The 24,165-nt window shown below is 39.6% G+C and overlaps 1 protein-coding gene across 1 annotated transcript in view; it reads left to right on the forward strand.

Moving 5' to 3' along the window:
* Nucleotides 1–24,165, forward strand: part of CACNB2 (calcium voltage-gated channel auxiliary subunit beta 2) — a 195,958-nt gene that overhangs the window by 137,407 nt on the left and 34,386 nt on the right. The window contains exons 4-5 of the mRNA XM_032237269.1: nucleotides 7,979–8,101; nucleotides 14,762–14,898. Of these exons, the coding sequence (XP_032093160.1) occupies nucleotides 7,979–8,101; nucleotides 14,762–14,898 (260 nt within the window). The remainder of the gene's footprint in view (nucleotides 1–7,978; nucleotides 8,102–14,761; nucleotides 14,899–24,165) is intronic.

Genomic DNA, 24,165 nt, shown 5'->3' on the forward strand with positions numbered 1-24,165 from the left:
TATGCTTATTCATTGGATGACCTTGTTACCATGTGTCAGCTGAATACCATGGATGCTGGTAAGCAGAGGCAGCATTTTTTTCCCTTTTTTTTTCCTCCCCAAAAATTAAGGTGTGTTTTATATTCCGGAGTGTCTTATACTCTGAAAAATACGATACATACCTATGTACTATCAATGTTCCAAATATTATCCAAAATTAATCAGAGTTCAAGGCAGAGCTTTCCTTAAAATTCCAATTTATTAAGAGAGACATGTTGGCATATCTGTGGAAAAGCCAAATCTGAAAGCTTCCTGGGTTTTCCATCCTGCTGAAAGTTCATGATCTTGCCCCCACACCCATAAGTCCATCACATGGTCCAATCTTCCACTGACATGCTGGCAGTTCCAACCATCCAGTTCCACTCAGGTTCAGAGGTGTAGCGACAAAGGATGACCTTGGGCTACTAGAAAGTTTTTTTTTTTTTTGACAACAACACATTCTACTTACTATTCCCCCCTCCCAATTCCCTACTAATGAAACAGCATAGTAAAATAAGAGGGTGTGTGGCATGCCAAAGATCCAGCAAGGAATATGGCTGCAGGCCTGACGAATGCATGGATGCATGCATGCATGCATGCATGCATACATACATACATACATACATACATACATACATACATACTCTGTTATATTAGGGGGATATAGAAACTTTTCTTGTCACTTGAAAATTAGTTTGTAAGCCTACTCCTTGCAGTTTTTAATAATTAGTCATAACTGAGATGACAGTATATTATTTCCTATTATAATGCATATAATAGTACACTAAAGTAAGAGGTCAGTTTGACATTGACTTCAGTAATTCTAGTTAATCATTGCAAATTCAGTAAATTGAATACAAAAGAAGCAGTTCTGCCCATATAATTATCTGGAGACATTTTTCTATTCATATATTTTATTTCTAAGATGTATATAGTGTACTTTCAGTACTATTTGTCATTTCAAGTATTTCCTGTCAACTAAACAAAATAGTACTTCAAAAATATATTAAAAGTAATAACACAGGAGATGGCAAAAATATGTTGGTATAAGGAGAAGTTTGCAGATTTAAAAAGGACTTTAAAAGTTTGGAAGTTTTTAAATGCTGAGAAGATAGAAACTTCCTTTTATACCTAGTACCAAAGTGACAATAAAAAAGTAAAAGCTGTAGAAATTATATATAGAATGCATCATCAGAAATACCTTGTCAAGAGTTTGGTTGAAAATATTTGTGCATAGATAGAATGGTGCATACATTTCCCAATGATATACCGTTAGGTTTTTAAAGTGTCCCTATCAATATTGAATTCAGTTCAGAAACAGGCTATGATCCACCTCCTAGTCTATTTTAGCAATCTATCACCAGCATTTTGCATAAATCACTGAAATTAATCATTTTCCTTCCTTGGACTGTCATGCCTCTGTTTGTAAAGTAAAAAAAATATACATGCATCTTTTACATATGTACATGCAGATTCCTTATTCCTCCCTTTGCATTGGCTGTATCTAGGCAGTTCAAACTGTATTTACTTTTTATCTAGAGTGATGTTATGATTACTATATTTAAAATAAACAAAAATAGTAAGTCGTGGTTCATAGCTGGATCACTGTATTTGTTTTCCCCAGATAAAATAGGAAATAGTTATTAATTATTGCTTCTAGAAAGGTAAGAACAGAGAAGTTGCTAATGCAGACAAGAGGCTTTTACAAATCTCTGTTTAATAAGATGAGATTGGATGACGAAAGTAGGTCAATATGTGTCTAGTTTTGGAAAGTATCATTTACTTTGGACACTTAATCTAAAATGTCTTGCCCATTGGAATTACTATAATCTGAGAATAATGCAAACCATGCCTGTCATAACTGTATTACTACTTAGTGAGCATTTCATCCATATCCATTCAGCTGCTCATTGGAAGACATTTATCTAGAGAGTTCTTTTTATTTTATTTTACTGTTTTTCTTTATTTGTGACTGTTGTAAAATATTTCAAATTGGCCTTGATAGTTTGAATATTTAAAATACATTTCACATGAAGATTAAAGCATCGTAATTTTTTTTTGGGAGGGGGGGAACTAAATACAGATCATATTTGTTGCCGTCATGCCAGCTACTAGTTGGGTTGAATTGTCTTGTAATTGCAAGTTATATTTTTTGTACGGACCTTTTTCTACAAAACAATTTTAAAAATAAACAGACCAAACATGTCACCATTTGATTCGTTAAAAGCATATCTCTCTTCCTTCCATACAACAATCCTTTCTCGTTTTCCCTTCTTTTAGCAACTTCTAATGAAAATGGTTTTTTTATATATATAATTCAATTTGCTTTTTCTCCTTCCCAAAATTGTGAGAAAATTTTCTCTGAATTCAGGCATTGATTGTGTTCTTGTCAGGCATAAACAACAAGCCCCACACAAACAGAATTCAAGTTAATTACTTTATGATGTTCTGCCTGTAATATAGGAATATTAGAGTTGCCTGTAATATAGAAATATTCGCGCTGAAGGTAATGACTGACCTATATTTTATTATCCAGCTCATTTCTAGTCCTTCTATGTTAAGGGATAGAACTCAGTTTCCCTATTTCTAGCCTAGAGACTTTACCACTGGATGAAACTGGATCTCTATATGCCATAATATGATTTTTTTTTTAAATGTATTTTTCCAGTTTAAAGTCTTACATAGTTTTTGAAGATGATTGAAAAAGTGACTGGACCTAGATTACTTGGACTGGAAGAGAGGAAAATTAATGAAAATATGTTGATGTGAAATGTGAAACAAACTGTAGAGAAAGAAAAGCATGATCTGAATGACTACATTAAGAAAAACCAGGAATCCTTGATGAAGGAAATTAATCAAGGAAAACTGTTAAAAACAATAAAGGTTAAATTAAAGAAAGCGAAGATAGTACTAATAGTGATTGGTGTCTTGGGTGCAATTCCAAAATATCTGGAGCACCACTTGAAACCCTTTGGCATTGATAAGATCATCATCAATCAATTGCAAAAGCCAGCTTTAACTTGGAAAAGTTTACATACTGCAACAACACTTTTAGTACCATCAAACAACAACATCTCCCTATCCAAGGTCCGTGGGATAAACTCAATAGGTGATTGAAATGTCAAATCTAGTCTAAAAATCTGGCTGACTGTATAACCAACCATAATAATAATTACATGACTGTTATTGTAGGACCTATAATGAGAGTATTACTTATACAGGTAGTTCTCGACATATAACTCTTTGTTTAATGATGGTTCAAAGTTATGATGGCCTCAGAAAAAGTGACCAACCTCCTTTGGAGTTATAAGAGCCAAGGTGGCGCAGTGGTTAAATGCAGCACTGCAGGCTACTGCTAGATCAGCAGGTCAGCGGTTCAAATCTCACCGGCTCAGGGTTGACTCAGCCTTCCATCCTTCCGAGGTGGGTAAAATGAGGACCCAGATTGTTGGGGGCAATATGCTGACTCTCTGTAAACCGCTTAGAGAGGCCTGAAAGGCCTATGAAGCGGTATATAAGTCTACTGCTATTGCTATTGCTTTGCAGCCATGTGACTGAAGTTCTGGTTCTTATGACAGTTGCAGTATCTTGCAGTCATTTGTTTGTGATTTGCAATCTTCCCATACAGCATCTGATAAGCAAAGTCAATTGGAGATACAATGATTTTGTGAGTTACCTTTAACACTGCTTTAAAAATTATTGCAAAGTTGACTCTGGTCCTCTGATGACTCATTGAACAACCACATTGCTTAGCAATCAAAATTCCAGTTTTAACTGTGGTCATAAGTTAAGGACTATCTGTAATGCCTTCAAAAATATTATCTGTGTCATTTCTTTTGAATTGCCAATGTAAATAAAACTATAACTCTGAACAAGCATTCCAGTTAGTGTCAAATTCTGCCTTAAATTATATTCTGTTGACTCCTTCATAAAAAAGAAACAAAAGAATGCAAAAAAGTATTTATATTTCAAGAATGTCTGAAATAACATAATTTGTTCAGTTAATGTATTTCATAGAGTTGACTATGAACTGAGTCTTAGGTTAAGCAGAAGAGGTATTATACTTAGAATCTGAAGTCCCTCTTTTGCAGTGCATTCCTGATATTTATTTGTTTATTCAAGGTATTCAGCAATATTTATTGCCTTACATATTCAGATTCCTAGCATGGTTATCTGAGAAACTCATATATCTTAAAGCAAATATTTCCAAGAATGACTTTTGTCTTCCAAGCCTTGTTCTTAAATGTACCCAATTGCCTCCTCTTTCCCCTCCCCGTTCAAATCAACCAAGTTTTGATCTATTGGTTTCATTAGGGATTGGACTAGCCTATTTCCTGAACCTGACATCATGAACTGAGAGAGAATGATTGACAAACTCAACCAGCTGGCTTTAATGCTGAATTAGAATTCATAGTTTTCTGGTGTCTAGTCTGGTTCCTTACCCCTGGGCCAGGCTGCCTTTCAAAGACTCCTGGTGTTTGGATGTTATTATTTTCTGAATCTATTCAGATAAAATTGAGAGATATAAATTGCTGCTTGCTTGCTGACTAATACTACCCAGGAGGCTCTGAGTCTAGTTTGCTCAAGATAACTGGGAAATCCTGCCTACACTGCTTTACAGTTTTGAGGGATATTTCCCCATTTTGCTCCACAATTTTAAAATATCAAGATATAATGTAGCTTTTAAAAGCATTTTAAAGTCGCCAAACTTACCATAATTCATTAATAGTTGTATGTAAACAGAATCACTGGGAATAAATTAATTTAGATGATAGTGATATGATACGCAAATTGAAGAGGAATCCCAAAGCTAATTTACTTTCAATAAACGTACAGTTCCACAAATAATGTCAACACATTTGAAAGTTGGCTTGCATAATATTTTTTCTTGGTTATTCAATCCTTGCTTCTTTTGCAATAAAAATATGAACAAGTTATTTAAAATGCATTTGAAGTGTTTCATTTTATACAATTGCTCTTTTCAGTTTAATATATACAGCAAATGAATATGAACCAAGTTTTGTCTGTGTTTGCTTGCATATAATATATATGAATAAAATATAGGATGGGCATATTGGGATGTTGTGTTGAAATAATATTATGTGATATAGCGATACTTATTGCTTCAGTGCTTTAAAAGCAATGGCAGTAGCAATAGCTCTTATATACCGGTGCTTTACAGCCGTCTCTAAGCAGTTCCATATTCAAGAGGCAGTTGTGTAGCTGGGTATCAACCAGGTCTGATCTGCTGCTAGCACTTTTTATATGAATTTAAGTTCCTACATTCAAAAACTAATTGAATTTATTTTTAGTTCAGGAATTTTATGGGCGGAGTTTAAAAAACCTAGCCTGTCTTGGTTTATCTGAATACTATGAATAAACACAAATGATGTAGATTATACATAGTTATGCGGATACAGTACTCAGAATAGTTGATAAATATATTATAACTGCAGCTAGTTTCATAATGGATTGTAACCCTTGGAACTAAACTAAAATCAATAATCTACTTGACTTTTTAGTAGTAGTAGAAACTAAATTACAATGTTTTCATTGAGCAAAGACCTTTTGCTGTATAATTGAGAACAATATTAAACATATATCATCTTCTCTTCTGTTGTTGATATTTTCCTCTTTCCATCTCAGATTGATGTAATAATTCTTTATTTTGTTTTTCACAGTTTGATAAACCAACAGAATGTATCGTTTACTGCCTTTTTCAAGGAATTTTGCTTAGAAAAAAATTATCTTGTTGTAAGTTTTATGTACTTACTCCCACTGGATTGAATTGGTTACAATTATTTTGATCTTTCGTTCTAAGCCTCAAAGTAGGTTCAGTTACTTCAAGTCATTTATCAAAAATGTCCTTTTGTTCGTGTATGACTTTGTTTCTATTAGATGCCAGAGATAAACAGTCCTCTCATAAATACTTTATTAGAATACCATACAGTATATAAAAAGATGTCTGGAGTTAAAGTGGTTTGGAAAAAACACTTTAATTGACTCTTGAATTTAACATCTTCTTATAACAATAGGTAATTCAGCTTATATCTTTTGATCTAAAGGTTCCTTTTTTCAATCTTAAAATTTTGGATTATGGTATGTATAAATGAGAATTATAACATACACATCTATAAATTGAATTAATAATGAGGACATATAATTTCTACAGGAGCTCAAAATATCCTTGCATGTCAAAGCTCCTTAAATTGACATATAAAGAAATGTTCAGTGTCCTTTCTTTGTTAGTAGTAAGGTCGCTACTTTTGCTGTACTCTCTCTTAAAATCAGATAATTTTATAAATTCCAAACTCTAACATTGATTTTAATTCAACTTAATTTATTTTTATATTGCACTTCTTTTTATACATGTTGCATTGTTATTTCTATTTTTATTTTTTCAGTCATGCTTATGACTCCAGTCACAGTAATAAATTACTTGGCAAAATGTATTTATTTATTTTACATATGTATATCTTTAAATGTTCTAGTGGTTTGAAAACATACAATTAACACATCTATAAAGTTTAAATGAAAAATAGGACAAAATTAAAATATTAGCATTAAAAAGCCCGAACAATTATTTCTGAGCCTCTCCTAAGGCATAATAAAGTTGGGATTTGTTTAAACTGCAATGCAATTTTTTTCCCATTATCAAAAAATGAGAATTATCAAATGTCCACTGTGGATTACATGGATAACTGAAGAGTAATAGATGGACTTTATGGGTTTGAGCAGTCTCATAAGCAACTTAAGTGTAAGGTGGACAGGCCTTTCTTAACTTGGGAGGAAACCAGTATGTCCTGAATTGTTTCATCAAAGAATCATCGCCAATCAGTATTACAGCATGGTATGGGGCTAGCTGCTTTTCTTGACTGATTTAGGACCACCATAAGAGTATATTACAGCATCAAAACCTGAGTTATGAGGCCAGAATGTATCATTTGAAACAGATACCCATAAATGTTAGACTATACAGCATCCATACTGGTTCATAGAAAGTTCTTAGGCTTGTTTCTTAGAGGATGTCTATTTAAAGATTGAAGAATCCAATCTAGGTTATTTACATTTTATAAAAATAAAAAATGCAAAAAAGATAGAGATCTTTTAGGGAACATTCCATTCAATATTTAAATAAATTAAACTATAATACAAGTTTTCCCCTCTTAAACCAGTAATTCTGAAAACATTTTCAGTCATACGTGTAAAATATTGCAGATTGCTCCACTGGTGGGCAAACTTTCACCTTTAATCTGCTTTATAGATTTTTTTTGTTGTTTTGCCAATTATCACTGTGTGCAAGAAGTTTTGAACTTTTATGTCTCTTAAATGTATGTTCTTAGGATAATAGGCTCCAAGAATAGACTAGTCTTTTTCTTTTCCCATACATGATTACCATGGAGAAATTGGAAACAACTTGCTATAAAGTACCTATATTTAGGCTGCCATACACTTTGACCGCTGTTTCTTTTCAAAGATTTCCATTTTCCCCAGGTTTTTTTTTAATACAAGTTGTTTCATTTGAAACATAGAACGTTGGTAACAAATAATACATAGATATCACCAAAGCTGCCTGAATATTTCAAGATGTATACTGCAACTTTTTACAGTGCTGAATATAGATATCAAAATTATTTCCTTGTCTTAAGTAGACTGTCTAAAATTGAATAAAAGTTAATGGAACACACTAACGACAGAAATAGAGAAGATTCACTTTGCAGAATGGTTGTGAAAATTTGTGAAAACTTGAGATACAATTATTCTATTTAGATTTTTATAGTTTGGAACGTTAACCTTAAAAGTGTTTCTCTTCCCTTGCATACAGGCAAGGCACCTCCAATAACGCAAATAAATATTTTTGCCTTTTTGATTCCCTGTTATGGAATACTTTACATTTTTTATAGTCATAAATAAGACAAAGATAAAATATTAATACATTTTTCTCTCATTTTTTCTATAGGCAAAACCTGTTGCATTTGCAGTACGAACAAATGTCAGCTATAGTGCAGCCCATGATGATGATGTCCCTGTTCCAGGCATGGCGATCTCATTTGAAGCTAAAGATTTCCTACATGTTAAAGAAGTAAAATAGTTTACATTATTAATTATTGGAATACTCTTCTGACACTACTCTTAATTAAGCTTGTTGTTTTATTTATCTTAGATATAAAAAAGAAAATTATTATGTGTGACAGAAATAATAGAGCAATTTGCACAGTTGTTTGGCAGGAGATCCATTGCTCATGCATAACATCTAGTAGGTGCAATTCTCATCAAATCCTTTCAGTTATTTTGATTGACATAGTGGTATCCAGAAAATCAATAAGGTTGCCAGAGACCAAACAAGGTAAGAAAGTGGATTATATGCTTTCCTAGAGGACCATTTAAAGCCAAGCAGTCCTTAGAGTGAGGTGAGTATAAGGAAACATGAAGATGAAAGATTTTATTTAGAGTATTAAGGTTGTTGCCAACCAGTGGTAGGATTCAGCCAATTCACACCTATTCAGGAGAACCAGTTATTAACTTTCTAAGCAGTTTGGAGAACTGTTGGAAGTTGGAAGAAATCTTATTTTCTCCCCCCCCCCCCCCCACTTTACAGGACTAATGCTGTAAGGAAGGCAGGAAGGAAACATTCTGGTGTCGTTTATAGCCTAATATTTATTGCCCTGCTCACAGAAACTTCCTCTCCAGTTAATCCTTATTACATTGTAACAGCTAAGGCGAAGCGCCAATAATGTGAATGATGTTGAGTTGGCCACACCCACGCAGTCACATGACTGTCGAGGCCCGCCTACCCAGCTGGTCATTAGGGCAGAGAACCGGTTGTTAAATTATTTGAATCGTACCACTGTTGCCAATTGTTTTACTGTGTTGGGCATGCAGTGCTACTTGAGATTTAAGGACATGGGTGGTAGTTTAAGGGGAGAAAGTAAGGTTGTTATAGCCCACATTTATGCTTTTCTCTGTAATTTTTGAACTTTAAATAGTGTGTTATCACTTTTTACTTCTGAAAAATCTATCTTAAACCAAAGGAAAAGTTCTACCTTTAAGTCTCAATTCTCAGTCCAGTGAAACAGAGTAAGATATAATATAGCAATAGCAATAGCAGTTAGACTTATATACCGCTTCATAGGGCTTTCAGCCCTCTCTAAGCGGTTTACAGAGTCAGCATATTGCCCCCAACAACAATCTGGGTCCTCATTTTACCCACCTCAGAAGGATGGAAGGCTGAGTCAACCCTGAGCCGGTGAGATTTGAACAGCCGAACTGCAGAACTGCAGTCAGCTGAAGTAGCCTGCAGTGCTGCATTTAACCACTGCACCACCTCGGCTCCCTTCCATCACTGTGTCACCATAATGACACAGTGATGGAAGCCATTCTGATCATTGCTGTTGCGTCAACAACTTGATGAGGCATATTTAATTCCTGTTCGATAAACATGCAGCTTCTGTTTCAAAATGTTGTTTTATTTATTTATCCCTATATTCCCTATATTCCTGAAAATGAGATAAAAACAAGGATGTCCAACAAAAAGCTTTTTTTCTGTACATACATTAAACAATTGGCAATCCAGAGGGAAAAAGTCCCAAAGAGAATAATTTACCTTTTAGACTGTCCACTAATCTGTTCTACCTATTCATGAGGGTGAAATATTATTCATAAAAGGACCGTGACTCTAGTGACACATAAATTAGCTGACGAGTATTAGAATGAGAAATGTCACCCTTCTTACTTTATCTTAAAAAGATTCTTGGTACAATGAAAAAAATATGTAGTATGTTTTCCCACAAAAATAGAAGGGCAAATAGAATAATTTACATTTGAGAACATGCTACCCTATCAATTTGTTCGCTGTAGGTAGAGATATCTTCTGAAAGAAGATTAGACTTTAACATGAACACTAACAATTTCAAAGGAAATATTCACAGAAAAAAGAAATACAGTGGTATAATCATTATGTATAAAGGTATGAATTCTGCTAATTGAAAGGGCCAGAGTGTCTAGTTCAAGGGCAGTGGTCAAAACCTGACACTGTTTCACACAAAGATGCGGACTTAAGTGAATGAAGGAAAGATTTGGGGACTAGAATCTATTAGAGTTGTGAATTTAATTATGAGATTTTTCTTAAAAGAATGTCTTGGAGGGCCGAAACACAAAGTTTGCAAAAACTGTTACATGAGTAGTCAAATACTTGAATATGAGGTGGGTTTCCATTGTGATTTTTTTTCTGTGAGTTAGAATATAGTCTAGAGAAGCAGCCAAAGCAGGACCTTCCTTGAATATTCTATTCCAAGAGCAATTCCTAAGCATGAAGCAACTAAGTAGCACAAATCCATGTAGGCAATAGGGCTTTACAATGCTTCAAATTCAATTCAAAATATAGAAACATGCTCAGAAATAATCATTTTGGCCATATACTAGTTTATCAATACTCATTCTAGCACAAATGTTTAAAATGTTGATTAATTATAATAGCTACTGTATACTGGGATTTAATTTATTTAAGTAGAGGGTTTTTTCAATAAAGTAAGCTTCCATCTTCCTTAACCTTTTTCAACTCTAATACATGATTAAGCTAAGTAGTCAGAGGAGGATATATTTAATGCCAATATGATAATATGCCAATGTCATAATGCCCTTACATAAATCATTGGTGTAACCCCATCTGGAATATTACATGTAGTTTTGGTATATAAAAACTGGTATATTTCAAAAAGTATATAGGGGAATTAGAGACTGGTCAAAGAAAGACAATTAAGATGCTTAAAGGTCTGGAGCAGCTTTTCTATGAGGAAAGGCTGTAATATTTGGAGATTGTCAATGTGAAAATGATAGTGGAAATGATAGAGATATATAACATCATAGCATAGATAAAGTGGACAAGGAGAAGCTATTTTCTCTATCTTAAATTACTGGAACCAGAGGTTACCTGATAAGATTGTATTGAAGAATCATGGCGATAAAAGGATTTTTTTTTACCCAATACCTTGGAATTGTCTGTCAGTTTTGTTAACTTCAAAAGCTTTGTTTCAGAAGTGAAAACTGTAAATATCAATGTGAAATCCTGAACAATATATATATTCTTTTTTTCTGATGTGAAGTTTAGGAATGTACAATAATAACAAAAGTTGTATTTGAAGATAAAGCCTTAAACCCTTTAAGTGTTGGGGTATTTTTCCTACTTGTTTCTTTGATCTCTTTTTTTTTAAATAAAATTTTTATTTTCAGACAAATGCAAACACACAACACATATAACATAAAACCCTCTTCAATTACACACAGTGTATTGATTGGTTACAAAGTCTTTCTGTGTCCTTTCAGTGGTCCTCACTTGATTGTCACATATTGACAATCAAGATATCTTTGTATACATTGTTATTATGCTTCCTCTTATTCTAATTCATTCAATCATTTTAGCATTAATAACATTCTCTAATAGTTTCCAATTCCATGTTTTTTCACATTATTAGTATCATCAATCTAATATACATGTATACAAATTGTAATACTTATTAAACATCCATTAAGTCAAGCTATTATTACATCCTTTCAACATAAGGCATATTAAATTTAAAGTAAATTTATATTATAACATTTTATTACATTATACTGAAATCATCCAATGATATTATGTCTTTCTAATCTATTCTATATAAAATTGTTTATCTTTAATAAAAAGGCTTTTCAACATCATCTCCATAATCCTCACTTACAGTTTGTATAAGATTTCATATTATCAATCTAGTATATATAAATGCTATGTTATCATTATTAATCATTTATTTGACTATAGCTATTACGTTGTACATTACACTCAAAATGCAACTATGTTTAACTAAATTTATTGTGACATTCTATTATTTTAGCATTGATAATATTATCTAATAATTTTCAATTCCATGTATTTTCCCCATTATTAGTATCATTAATCTGATATACTTGTATACAAATTGATATAATTATTAAACATCCATTAAGCCTAGCTATTATTACATTCTTTCAACTTAAAGTATATTAAATTCAAAGTAAATTTATATTATGACATTTTATTACATCACCCCTGAAATCATCCAATGATATTATATCTTTATATTCTATTCTATATAAAATTATTTAACTTTTATAAAAAAGGCTTTTCAACATCATCTCCATATCCTCATTTACAGTATTGCATAAAATTTCATATTATCAATCCAGTATATATAAATGCTTTATTATCATTATTAATCATTTATTTGACGAGAGCTATTATTACATTGTACCAAGCACTCAAAATTTAATTACATTTAACTAAAGTTTATTGTGACATTTCATTTCATCATCCTGTATCTTTCCAGAGATAGTGTAGTCCAATATTTCTTGCCATCTGTATTCTAAATGTTTTCTTGATAAGTCTTATGTGGACTTTTCTTAAGAACTTGTTGTTCATTGTAAGAATTTGAAACCCTTTATCTGCTCTGTTTATCAGCTTCACTTTTGTTATCATTAGTGCTTTTGCCAAGATTACTCTCATTATTTCTGCCAAATTTTCTTTCCTTTCTTCATCTATTTTCTGACATCCGAAATGAAGATCCGGTTCATCAATTTCTCCTTTCTGTATTTCACACCTGCCATTTCCTCCACTCTCAGTTTGCTGTCAGTCCCAACAATTTTCTTAACACTTTCATATGCCTCTGTTATTTTTTCAGCTCTGTCCTCAAACTTCATCTCTGTCCCCATACTTTTTGTATTTTGATCTATAACTTCAAATTTCTTTTCAATTCTCTATAATTATTAAAACTTTTTGAATTTCTAAGAAATTAGTGCCTTTTCTTCATGTTGTGCCATTTACCAGGTTATAAACACTGCCAAAACATCTGGTACTTTTTAGGTCAAACAAATTCAGTGGAGTTTTTTAAATCAAAGCTTTCTCTTTCCTTCAAAGGAACACCTATATCAAAACGTTTTCCACTGTGCCTTTCAGTAAACAAAACTTATAGCTTTATCAGATATTGCCAAGCCTCTAGCCACTAGATGGCAGTGTTACCTTTTCCCCATCTGTTTCTGCCTCTGTCTGAGAGAGAGAGAGGGAGGGAGGGAGGGAGAGAGATCTGTAAAAATTACGTTTTGTCCCAGCCTTAAGAGAGAAGAAGTTTTAATCCACGAATACAAAAAATGGAGAATGTATAGAGAAAAAGGAAGAAAGGAGACCAGTCCAGTTTAAAAGTAAGAGGCATTTGTAAAGAGTCCATCCATAGAAAACAAATAAAGTTAAAGTAGAAAAAATAACACGATCGTCTTAAACCAGAGTTGATTCGCCACTTTTTTTCTTCTGTCTTCAATTTTATTTTAAATTCCAATTCTTTTGGGTTTTCCCTTCTCTAATAATAATAAAAAATTCTCATCAGTTCAACACCATTCCTGCACAGCTTCTGCACAGGCTTGTCGCAACCTTTGGCAGCCATTTTGGTTGCTTCTCTTGTAGCTGGCAAAAAGAGCTTTCTCCTGAATAAATCAGGGACTTTACGATGCCCCTGAGATCAGCAGGACATGCTCTTCTCTATCAGTGTTCCTTCAGAACAGTTTAGGTCCAAAAGGACCGTCCAGAAACAGATATCGACAGCAATCCTGGAGACCCAAGATTGCATGTCATGTCGTTGTGACGTCAAGCCCCACCCCTCCCTGATCTCGTTTTTCATTGCATTAAAATTACAAATTGGCCAAATTCTGAAAAAAGCAACAGAGAAGGCATTATTAAGATTTAAAAAGTGCAAGTAGCTAACAGGTTTTTTTTCCTATTTCTTAATCACTAAGCTCTGTTATTGCACTAAATTTGCATTTCAAATTTAAGTTCTGCATAGCTACTTTTAAATTTATTAAGACAATATGCACCCTCTCTCTCTCTTTCACACACACACAAATGTGTGTGTGTGTGTGTATGACGTATATATGTATAAAATATACAAATAGGTCATACAACTACAGGGGGGGAGGCGGTGAATGAGGAAAGAATGAAAACTAGTCCTTTCCTAAAGCTGAAGCTATTTGTGTATTATGGAGAATAATGTTATGCTCCTTGCATATAAAAATGCAATTTTTGATTATAAAAATATAGTTCATCTCTTTTATCATTGCCACCTAATAAATTGATAGCAATACATGAGCAAGGAAATAGTTTGAAAAAGACTTTGTTTTTTTGGTGCTCTACTATTTCAGAGTATTGTTAAAATATAACACTTTTTGCTAAATTATAATCTACTGAACGTTGGTGCTTTCTGAAATAGGGGTCTTAGGCAGCATTACAAATCAGAAAACATTTAAGTAGCAGTTTTTTTCTGATGAAAATTTTAAAAACTATTTGGAAAATAATGGAAGGAGCCAAATAGCAGTAATCGCTTGCATTTGAAATAATTTTATAAAGATCTAGACTGCTGTTCTTCAACCTAAGTAATTTTAAGCTGTGTGGATTTCAATTCCTAGAATTTTACAGCAACTGGGCTTTCCATGTACAAATCTATTAGTGGCATTCACCGTTTTGTATTTCATGGAGAAATTTACTTCAAAAGTTTGAAAATATGTTGGTTGTACAATTGCTGATATACAGTTTAATTTATATATGTAAATAAGGCTATATTCTGTGAACATTTAATTATGAAGTAAATAGTGAATTTTCCGCATATATTGATTTTGCTTGATAAAATACATGAAAATACATGGATACTGAAAAATATAAACAAAATAATTCTGACATTCTTTCTTTCAGAAATTTAACAATGACTGGTGGATAGGACGATTGGTAAAAGAAGGCTGTGAAATAGGATTTATACCAAGTCCGGTGAAATTAGAAAACATGAGAATGCAGCATGAACAAAAAGCTAAGCAAGGAAAATTTTACTCTAGGTAATTTAAAGTGACTGAATTTATCTGCGATCAGCTATCAAATAATATAACAAAAAACATTATTTCTTTAATTGAAAGGAGAAAAGTAAAAAATCTAAGAAAGTTTATTTCTATTTACCTATTGCCCACCTTAGAAAAAATATTCACTATAGGAATGTGCATATCTTCTCTTGATCATACATATCTTGCCCCCAAAAAGTTCATTTTGATCTTTTTAATCCTTTAATCCTAGGAAAGGTTTTGTGTGCTTTTATGCAGCTATAGTTTGCTGATGTTCACATGCCATTTTTTACTTGGGTTAAAAATTGAAAACATTATGACATCATTGAATTATTGATTTCACAGGCCCATGAAACGGCTATAAGAACATGCAAGACTACTTCTCTTTTCTCTTGAAAACTACCTCTGTCCCAGAAATATGACTGAGTTAACAAAATTTGGCATGAGTCTGAAGTTGGTTTACTGTTTTATAACACAGAATCAGAAAGCTTGATTGACCAGAATTCCTTCCTTAAGTTTTATTGTAAAACAATGAAGCTGTTGACAGGAAAAAGATAATTTCTCCTGTGTGCTGCTTGGGGAATCCAAGCATGGGTTAACTTTGTCCATTAGCCTTGAGACTGAGTTATGTAAATTGGTGACCACGCCTCCTCAGACCGGATGGGCTCCGTTTTTTAACTCAGTCCAGCCGAAGAGACGTATACCAATTCTTCTCCAAACTAATGAGACAAATTTATACTGTAATTGGGACTTTTTGCTTGGATTTCTGGCGTTATGTGATGTTTGTGCGTGGCAAAGGGAGAGGCGGCAGTTCGCTGCCTGCCCAGTCCTTCGGCAGCTCGCTGATTCAATCAGGTATTTGGGAGCCTTTCTATCGCTGCTGGCTCAGTTTGCCTGAGGGCTGTTGAAGCCGTTACTAGCAGCAGGTGGCTGTTGCACTATTTGTGACTTGGGGGGCTCGTAATCGCAGCGCGCTGCTTGCAGCTAGCGCTGTCGTTATCGCTGGGAGCCCGCGACCTCAGGAGCCGGCACAGCGCCCACCTTTCGCGGCGTGGCTTTCCATGCCGCCGAGCAGATCCACACGCCGTTCACAGTGCGGTCCTCGAGCCTCCGCTGTCTGTTTGGCCCTGTTTAAAGCGTGCAGTGGCCATCGCTGGAGCGATTGCTAACACGGAACCGAGGGCGGCATTTTCTCGTTGCTGCCTGTTGGTTCCTTTTTAAAAATTTGGCGCCGGTTTTGTTGTGGTCGCCATTTTGGGGCTGCTTTTCGCGCAGGCGCTGTGAGAGTCGGGCGTTGCCTTTGTTTGCACTCAGGCTTGCTGATTCACCGGCCCTCCCACTTCCCTCACTTTGGCTTTATTTGCTTTGGAGAGAAGTTTCCTTCTCCGCTGCTCTTGCTGACCACGCGGTTTGCCTCTTCCTGCAAACGAATGCTGTGCTTTTGTACTCTTTGAGTCTTTTAGCTTCTAATCATTGCAATGGCTGATCACTCTTCTCTGGGAGGTACAGTTGAGTCCTCTACTGACAACCAGGGTACAGCCCAAGCGGGGGTTAGTTCAAGGCCTGGCAGGGCCACTTCTAGAACCACCAGCCAGCGGTCCAGGGAAGCCTCCGGGGCTCCAGATAAAGGCCACAAAAAGAAAGACAAAACCAAATCAGCTTCCAAGGACTCTGGGGAGGGTAGGATTTCTCCATCTCCCTTAGTGCCTCAACACATATCGCCAGCCCCACAGCCAGCAGGGCACCAGGCTTGGTCCCCTGATCGCGCGCTACTGGTTATTTCTGAATCTGGGGCGGGGGGGTAGGGATCCAGCTCCCTCCCATTTTGCCCGAGGCCCAGGCTGTTCCGGCCTATCTTATGCCTCGTGCTGGGCCTTCTGCTACATTCACTCCCACTGCGGCAGGCCTAAGGCCTATGGAAGGTTATGACCAGGGCCTATCCCCGGATCTTTACCAGATGATATCTGCAGCCATGTCCAGAGGGGTAGATGCTGAACTTCTTCGAAGGCACCAGGCCCTGGTGGTAGTTGGTATTCATGGTGGGCCTTCTCTCCCAGCTCCCCAGGTGGACCTTCCTGATCTGCAAGCTGGGCCCTCTTCTTCTCCTCCTCCCTCTACTTATAGTGAGGATTCAGCCCTGGTGGTGGAAGGGGAGCTAATAGATAGGGAGTTCTCGGATGATGAGGGCATGATCTTTGATCAGCCTAATTCCTCTAGCCTGTTTAAACCTACGTTGTTCAAATCCTTATTGTTTAAAGCTAAGGCCACTACCCATATGGGAGAGGTAGCTCCCAAGGACAGTTTGGCTGTAGGCCTAGACACTACTGAACACCTCTTTGCTGAACCTGTTTCATTGCAGGAGGTAATTCCTTCTCCCAAACTATTCATGGATCTCATTCAGAAGCAATGGGATCAACCAACCGCTGTTAATCCGCCCAGCAATGGGGACAGTTGTATACTTCCACCAGTGATTTGGAGAACATTTTGCAGTTCCCTACTGTGGACCTGCCAGTAGCACCCCTGGCTTCCCCTGCCCTGATTCCTTCTGAGATTTCCGAGGGGCTGAAAGCAGAGGATCGTAAGGCTGAGACAGTTATTCGTAAGACTTACCAGGCTGTGGCCTGGGCCTTACGTGCTGCTACTGTGGCATCATTCTTTAACAGAACATCTGTGCTCTGGCTTAAGCAGTTGCAGGAGAGACTGGCCCCTGATGAGGTGCGCCTTCACCAGGATGTCACTAAGATCATGGCTGCCTTAGAGTTTTCAGCGGATGCCACACTTAATGCTGCCAAATTTGCTTCACGTGCGGTGGTGTCCAATGTGGCCTCTCGGCGCCTCCTGTGGCTCCGTCACTGGCAGGCTGACATTAAGTCTAAATGGCGCCTGGCATCCACACCCTTCAAGGGTGGGGCCTTGTTTGGGTCTGTTCTTGACCCCATCCTTATAGAGACCAGGGACAAATGCAAGGTTCTTCCCTCCTCCGGGGGGCGCAATACCAGAAGGCAGCAGCCATATAATAGACGCCAGTCCTTTTGGGGTGGCTACTCCGGTTATTCAACGGCCCCTTTCATTCCCCATTACAACAGGAGTTTTCACCAATCTCAGGACCACGGCCAGGATTGTGATGGGGCCAGGGATAGGGGGCGCCAGCAGCACCAGTCGCAATCCCACAACAGGAGGTCCTTTCGTGGATCGGGGAACCGGTCCTTTCGGAGGTACCGGTGACTCACTAGGGGAGGAGCCAGTGGGTGGACGCCTACTGGCCTTCGCTCAGCAGTGGACGGAAACCACGTCCGACACTTGGACCCTCCAGGTGGTAAGGCTGGGCCTCACCTTGGAATTTCTCTCCATTCCCCCAAGAAGGTTCATCAGGTGCCCTGTACCCAGGTCCTCAGTAAAACGGCGTCTCATGGAAGCCGAAATATAGCATCTCATCTCCATCAATGCGATAGAACAGGTTCCCAAAGGGCAGGAAGGCCTGGGGTTTTACTCCATTCTATTTCTGGTACCCAAAAACTCAGGAGGATGACGAGCCATTCTAGATCTAAAAAGACTCAATTGGTACATCAAGTATCAGAGGTTCAAGATGCAGCCGTTAAAGAGCATCTTGGCATCCATCTGCCAAGGCAACATGATGACATCAGTCGACATCAAGGAGGCGTACCTCCATGTGCCCATTCATCCGGCTCATCGGCGGTTTTCTGCGTTTCCAATTTGCGGGCTGTCATTTCCAGTACCGGGCCTTGCCTTTCGGTCTTTCTTCAACGCCCCGCACCTTTACCAAGCTCCTGGCGGTAGTGGCAGCCTCCCTCTGCTCGGTGCTGGTGAGAGTGAACTGTTACTTAGACGACATCTTGGTTCTGTCCCCATCCCGAGGCCAGGCTCTATGGGACCTCCAAGTAACGATGGACTCCCTGCGGAGGCACGGGTTCGTGCTGAATCTTCCCAAGAGCCATCTGTAGCAGACTACATCGCTGCTTCACTTAGGGACCGTCATCAACTCCACCACCTGCAAGGTTTTCCTGTCCCTAGAGAGGCGACAGAGCATCCAACGTCTGGCAGCTCAAGTTTCAGCCTTGTGACTTGTGCCCCTGGCCCTACTTTCTCAGCTGTTAGGGAAGATGATTTCTTGCATCGACATCGTTCCCTGGGCCAGGTTTCACACACGACCACTCCAATGGTTCCTGCTCCCTTATCAAAGGTCTCACACCAGTCATTCTCAACTCAAGGTCCGTCTTCCTCCCAAGCCCCTCAGATCACTTCGATGGTGGGCGTCTTCCAAGGTTCTCAAAGGGTGCCCATTCAAGGAACCGGAGCGCATCCAGGTGACGACAGACGCCAGCCTGTTTGGATGGGGCAGCCATGCCCTGGATCGAGTGGCACAGGATCGTTGGTCGGACCGGGAGCTGTCCAACAGCATCAACTGGCTAGAGCTACGGGCCATCCGACTGACCCTGCGAGAATTTCAGGACATTGTAACTCACAAACACGTACTGATGTTGACCGACAATGTGGCCTCCAAGGCACATGTCAACCGCCAAGGGGGCACGCATTCCAGAGCCCTCATGATGGAGGCAGAGAAATTGCATCATTGGGCAGAGTCCAGACTGTTGTCCCTTCGAGCGGAGCACATTTCGGGCAAATCCAATGTCCAGGCGGATTGGCTGAGCAGAGCCACAGTGAATCATGCGGAGTGGCAGTTACATCCCGACCTCTTTCAGCAGATTTCTCTCTGGTTCGGCTGTCCGGTGGTGGACTTGTTCGCGCAGCCTCACAATGCACAACTGCCCCGTTTCTTCTCCAGGTATGTGACTTCTGGAGCGGAGGGAGTGGATGCCTTGCGTAGCCCGTGGCCGGCCGGCCTTCTTTACGCCTTTCTGCCTCTTCCAGTGATCCTGGCGGTCATCCAGAAGATACTGTCAGAACGAGCGGAAGTCCTCTTGGTGGCTCCAATGTGGTCCCGGCGAACCTGGTATGCTGATCTGGTACACCTGTCGATCTCCCATCTGTGGAGGATCCCGGACAATCAAATCCAGCTCCTTCAGGGGGCCCTCATTCACCCGAACCCACAGTTGCTACAATTACCGTATATACCTGAGTATAAGCCGAGTTTTTCAGCCCACTTTTTGGGCTGAAAAAAGCCGCCTCGGGTTATACTCGAGTCTACAACTGGATCCGGCAGTGCTATTGCCTGTTGGAGGAGGAGGAGGCGAACCAGCCTGCCACCGCCGGCCACCACCACCCCGCCGCTCTTCCCGCCCCCTTCCAAGCCCCACAGTCCAGCGGACGCAGCAGAAGCAGCCCCGGGGCTCCGCTGCCGCTCCCTGCATTTTGTGGACGGGGTCTCGCAGGAAGGAATCCCCTCTCCAAGGGATCCCTGTCCAGAAAATGCGGGGAGCGGCAGCGGAGCCCTGGGGCTGCTTCTGCTCCGTCCGCTCCTCTCTGCTCTCCTGTCGCCAGCTGGTGGGGCTGACCCTGATCCATAAACACTGCCAAATTCAGCCTCGGATCTTTGTCGGGACCTCTTTCTGGTCCGCCTCTGAAGTCCATATTCTCCATAGTCTCTCAAACTGCTCCCCCCCACCTCCAGTTTCTTCCTAGTTTGATCCCACGCGCCGCTGACCTAGGAACCGCATACCTGCCAGCAGTTTTTTCAGGCTGCTCCCAGATGGGAAGGGAGGGGGATTGTATTAGCCAAAGGGGGGAAAGCGAGCGAGCGAGCGAGCGAAGCAGTGGGAGGGGGAAAGGGTCCCTGTGAAGCCCTGCGGCCAAGGAGCGCTGCCTGCTTTTAAAGAAAACCTGGAAGGGGAAGAGGGCGGGTTTTTTCCCCATCCCTTTTTTTTCGTTCCCGTGGCTCAGCCTCTCCTTTCCTTGGGGCCGCTGACCTAGGAACCGCATACCTGCCAGCAGTTTTTTCAGGCTGCTCCCAGATGGGAAGGGAGGGGGATTGTATTAGCCAAAGGGGGGAAAGCGAGCGAGCGAGCGAAGCAGTGGGAGGGGGAAAGGGTCCCTGTGAAGCCCTGCGGCCAAGGAGCGCTGCCTGCTTTTAAAGAAAACCTGGAAGGGGAAGAGGGCGGGTTTTTTCCCCCTCCCTTTTTCTTTTTGTTCCCGTGGCTCAGCCTCTCCTTTCCTTGGGGCCGCTGACCTAGGAACCGCATACCTGCCAGCAGTTTTTTCAGGCTGCTCCCAGATGGGAAGGGAGGGGGATTGTATTAGCCAAAGGGGGGAAAGCGAGCGAGCGAGCGAGCGAAGCAGTGGGAGGGGGAAAGGGTCCCTGTGAAGCCCTGCGGCCAAGGAGCGCTGCCTGCTTTTAAAGAAAACCTGGAAGGGGAAGAGGGCGGGTTTTTTCCCCCTCCCTTTTTCTTTTCGTTCCCGTGGCTCAGCCTCTCCTTTCCTTGGGGCCGCTGACCTAGGAACCGCATACCTGCCAGCAGTTTTTTCAGGCTGCTCCCAGATGGGAAGGGAGGGGGAATGTATTAGCCAAAGGGGGGAAAGCGAGCGAGCGAGCGAAGCAGTGGGAGGGGGAAAGGGTCCCTGTGAAGCCCTGCGGCCAAGGAGCGCTGCCTGCTTTTAAAGAAAACCTGGAAGGGGAAGAGGGCGGGTTTTTTCCCCTCAGTTGTGAGGGCAATGCTGCTCGCGACTTTCCCCTAAATGTTGGAGAAAACTTTTCACCGCTGTCCTCCTCGGCTCATTTGGGAAGGACGATTGTAACAGGTTGAGATTTACTTTCAAAACAAAACAAAACCAACCCCTCCCCCGGTCCCAATGTTTCAAACAACCCCCTTTCCTGCTGGGAAGAGCCCAGCCAACCCCCCGTCCCTTCCCATTCGAAAGGGAAGCTCGTATCACCTTCTAGAGAAAGTGGCAAATGCCCTCCGTGACTTCCTTGGTTTTTCTCCGGGCTCTGCTCTTCGGCATTGCCCTTGGGGAAAACTGCCGTGGTTTGTTTCCTTGAATATATTAACAGGCGCGTGGAAAGCAACTAAGCCAAGGAGCGTACGTAGTCCAGCCAAGAGAGTCTAGTTTCCTGGGGTCCCTTGCTCGCTCGCTTTCCCCCCTTTGGCTAATTTGGGCTTCTCTTTCAAAGAAAGAAAAAAAGAAAGAAAGAAAGAGAGCCTGAACTCTGGAAGAGGAGGAGCCAGGGTGTAGAAGGGGTTTACAATCCCATCTGGGAGCAGCCTGAAAAACTGCTGCCGCGCCACGCCTGCGCCCCAAACAGAGCTGGGTCCAATCAGCCTTTTTTCCCCTTTTTATGCCCTGTCTCAGACGTGCAGGCGCGCATGCTGTGAACTTGCCCACTTAGACGTCGAGGTTGCCGCGTGCACTCTTGTATTTTCCCCTTCCTCTTACGTGTCCCCCTTGGTGCAGCGGGCTAACGCTGGTGAAAGGAGTGGGGTGGACACAACTGGTAAATTATAAACCACAGATTTTAATCCTATTTAATTTTTAATGGTATCAAATTTAGCTATAAAGAAGAGAGAAAGAAAGAGGGAGTGTGTGCACAGGAGTGTGGATTTTCTAAAAATCCCATTGAATCCAGAGGAGGGAAGAGAGAAAGAAAGAAGGAGTGTATGAGGGTGGGAGATTTCCTAAACCCCATTGAATCCAGAGGAGGGAAGAAAGAAAGAAAGAAGAAGTGTGTGCACAGGAGTGTGGATTTTCTAAAAATCCCATTGAATCCAGAGGAGGGAAGAGAGAAAGAAAGAAGGAGTGTATGAGGGTGGGAGATTTCCTAAACCCCATTGAATCCAGAGGAGGGAAGAAAGAAAGAAAGAAGAAGTGTGTGCACAGGAGTGTGGATTTTCTAAAAATCCCATTGAATCCAGAGGAGGGAAGAGAGAAAGAAAGAAGGAGTGTATGAGGGTGGGAGATTTCCTAAACCCCATTGAATCCAGAGGAGGGAAGAAAGAAAGAAAGAAGAAGTGTGTGCACAGGAGTGTGGATTTTCTAAAAATCCCATTGAATCCAGAGGAGGGAAGAGAGAAAGAAAGAAGGAGTGTATGAGGGTGGGAGATTTCCTAAACCCCATTGAATCCAGAGGAGGAGTGTGTGTGTATTTGTGTGTGTGTGTGTGTGTGTGTGTGTGTGTGAGAGAGAGAGAGAGAGAGACTATCACTGTGTTGTAGCTTATGATTCTTGATGAATGTATTTTATTTTATTTTATTTATGTACACCTAAGACAAATTCCTTGGGGGTTCCAATCAGGCTGCTCTATGCAAACAGTCATGTCATCACTTTCTATAATATCAGCCTGCATTAGGCCTCAAAAGATACGGTACCCGAACAAGTCTTTTTTTTTTTTTTTTTTATCCTGTTAGAAATGGATCCCAGTACTTCTACCGGTAATCCTCAACCAAAACAAAAACGCAGGTCATTTGAAGCTGGTTTCAAACTTAAGGTTGTGTCAAGAGCAGAAGAAAGCAATAACAGTATTGCAAGTAGGGAATTTTGTGTTGATGAAAAACAAGTGAGGGAATGGCGGAAAAAGAAAGCTGACTTGGAAAAGATTCCAAAGTCAAAAAAAGCTCAACGTGGTTTAACAACTTCATATGGGGCTCTAGAGACTGAATTGTATGAATGGGTTATGGAGTGTCGTCAAAATGGTTACTGTGTAACACGCATGGGAATTCGCTTACGTGCCCTTCAAATGGCACAAGATGACAAATTTAAAGCACCAGGCATTGAAAAATTTGTTGCGTCAGCAGGATGGTGTACCCGCTTCATGAATAGGTTTTCCCTATGTTTGCGGCAAAGAACAAAGATTTCACAGAAGTTGCCAAAAGACCTTGATGAAAAAGTGATGTCATTCCATTCATTCATCATAAAACAAAGAAGGATCCATAACTATGACCTGGGAGATATTGGAAATATGGATGAAACACCTATGACCTTTGATCTTCCAAGCAACAGAACTGTGGCAAGTTTGGGAGACAAAACTATTTTTCTCAGAACCACAGGAAATGAAAAAAACCATTTCACAGTTGTTCTGTCATGTTTGGCTAATGGAACTAAGCTGCGGCCTGTCATTATTTTTAAAAGAAAGACCTTGCCTAAAAAGGTCAAATTCCCACCACGAATTACAGTGCGCGCACATATTAAAGGCTGGATGGATGAAGACGGAACAAAAAAATGGCTGGAAGAAATTTGGAAAGAACGACCAGGAGCAGCCTTAAAGAAAAAACCATCATTGCTAGTTTGGGATATGTTCAGAGCCCACACATCTGATGACATAAAAAAAATGGCAAAATCTTCTCAAGTTACTTTGGC

The sequence above is a fragment of the Thamnophis elegans genome, chromosome Z, assembly GCF_009769535.1.
Source record: "Thamnophis elegans isolate rThaEle1 chromosome Z, rThaEle1.pri, whole genome shotgun sequence".
NCBI classification, from domain to species: Eukaryota; Metazoa; Chordata; class Lepidosauria; order Squamata; family Colubridae; genus Thamnophis; species Thamnophis elegans.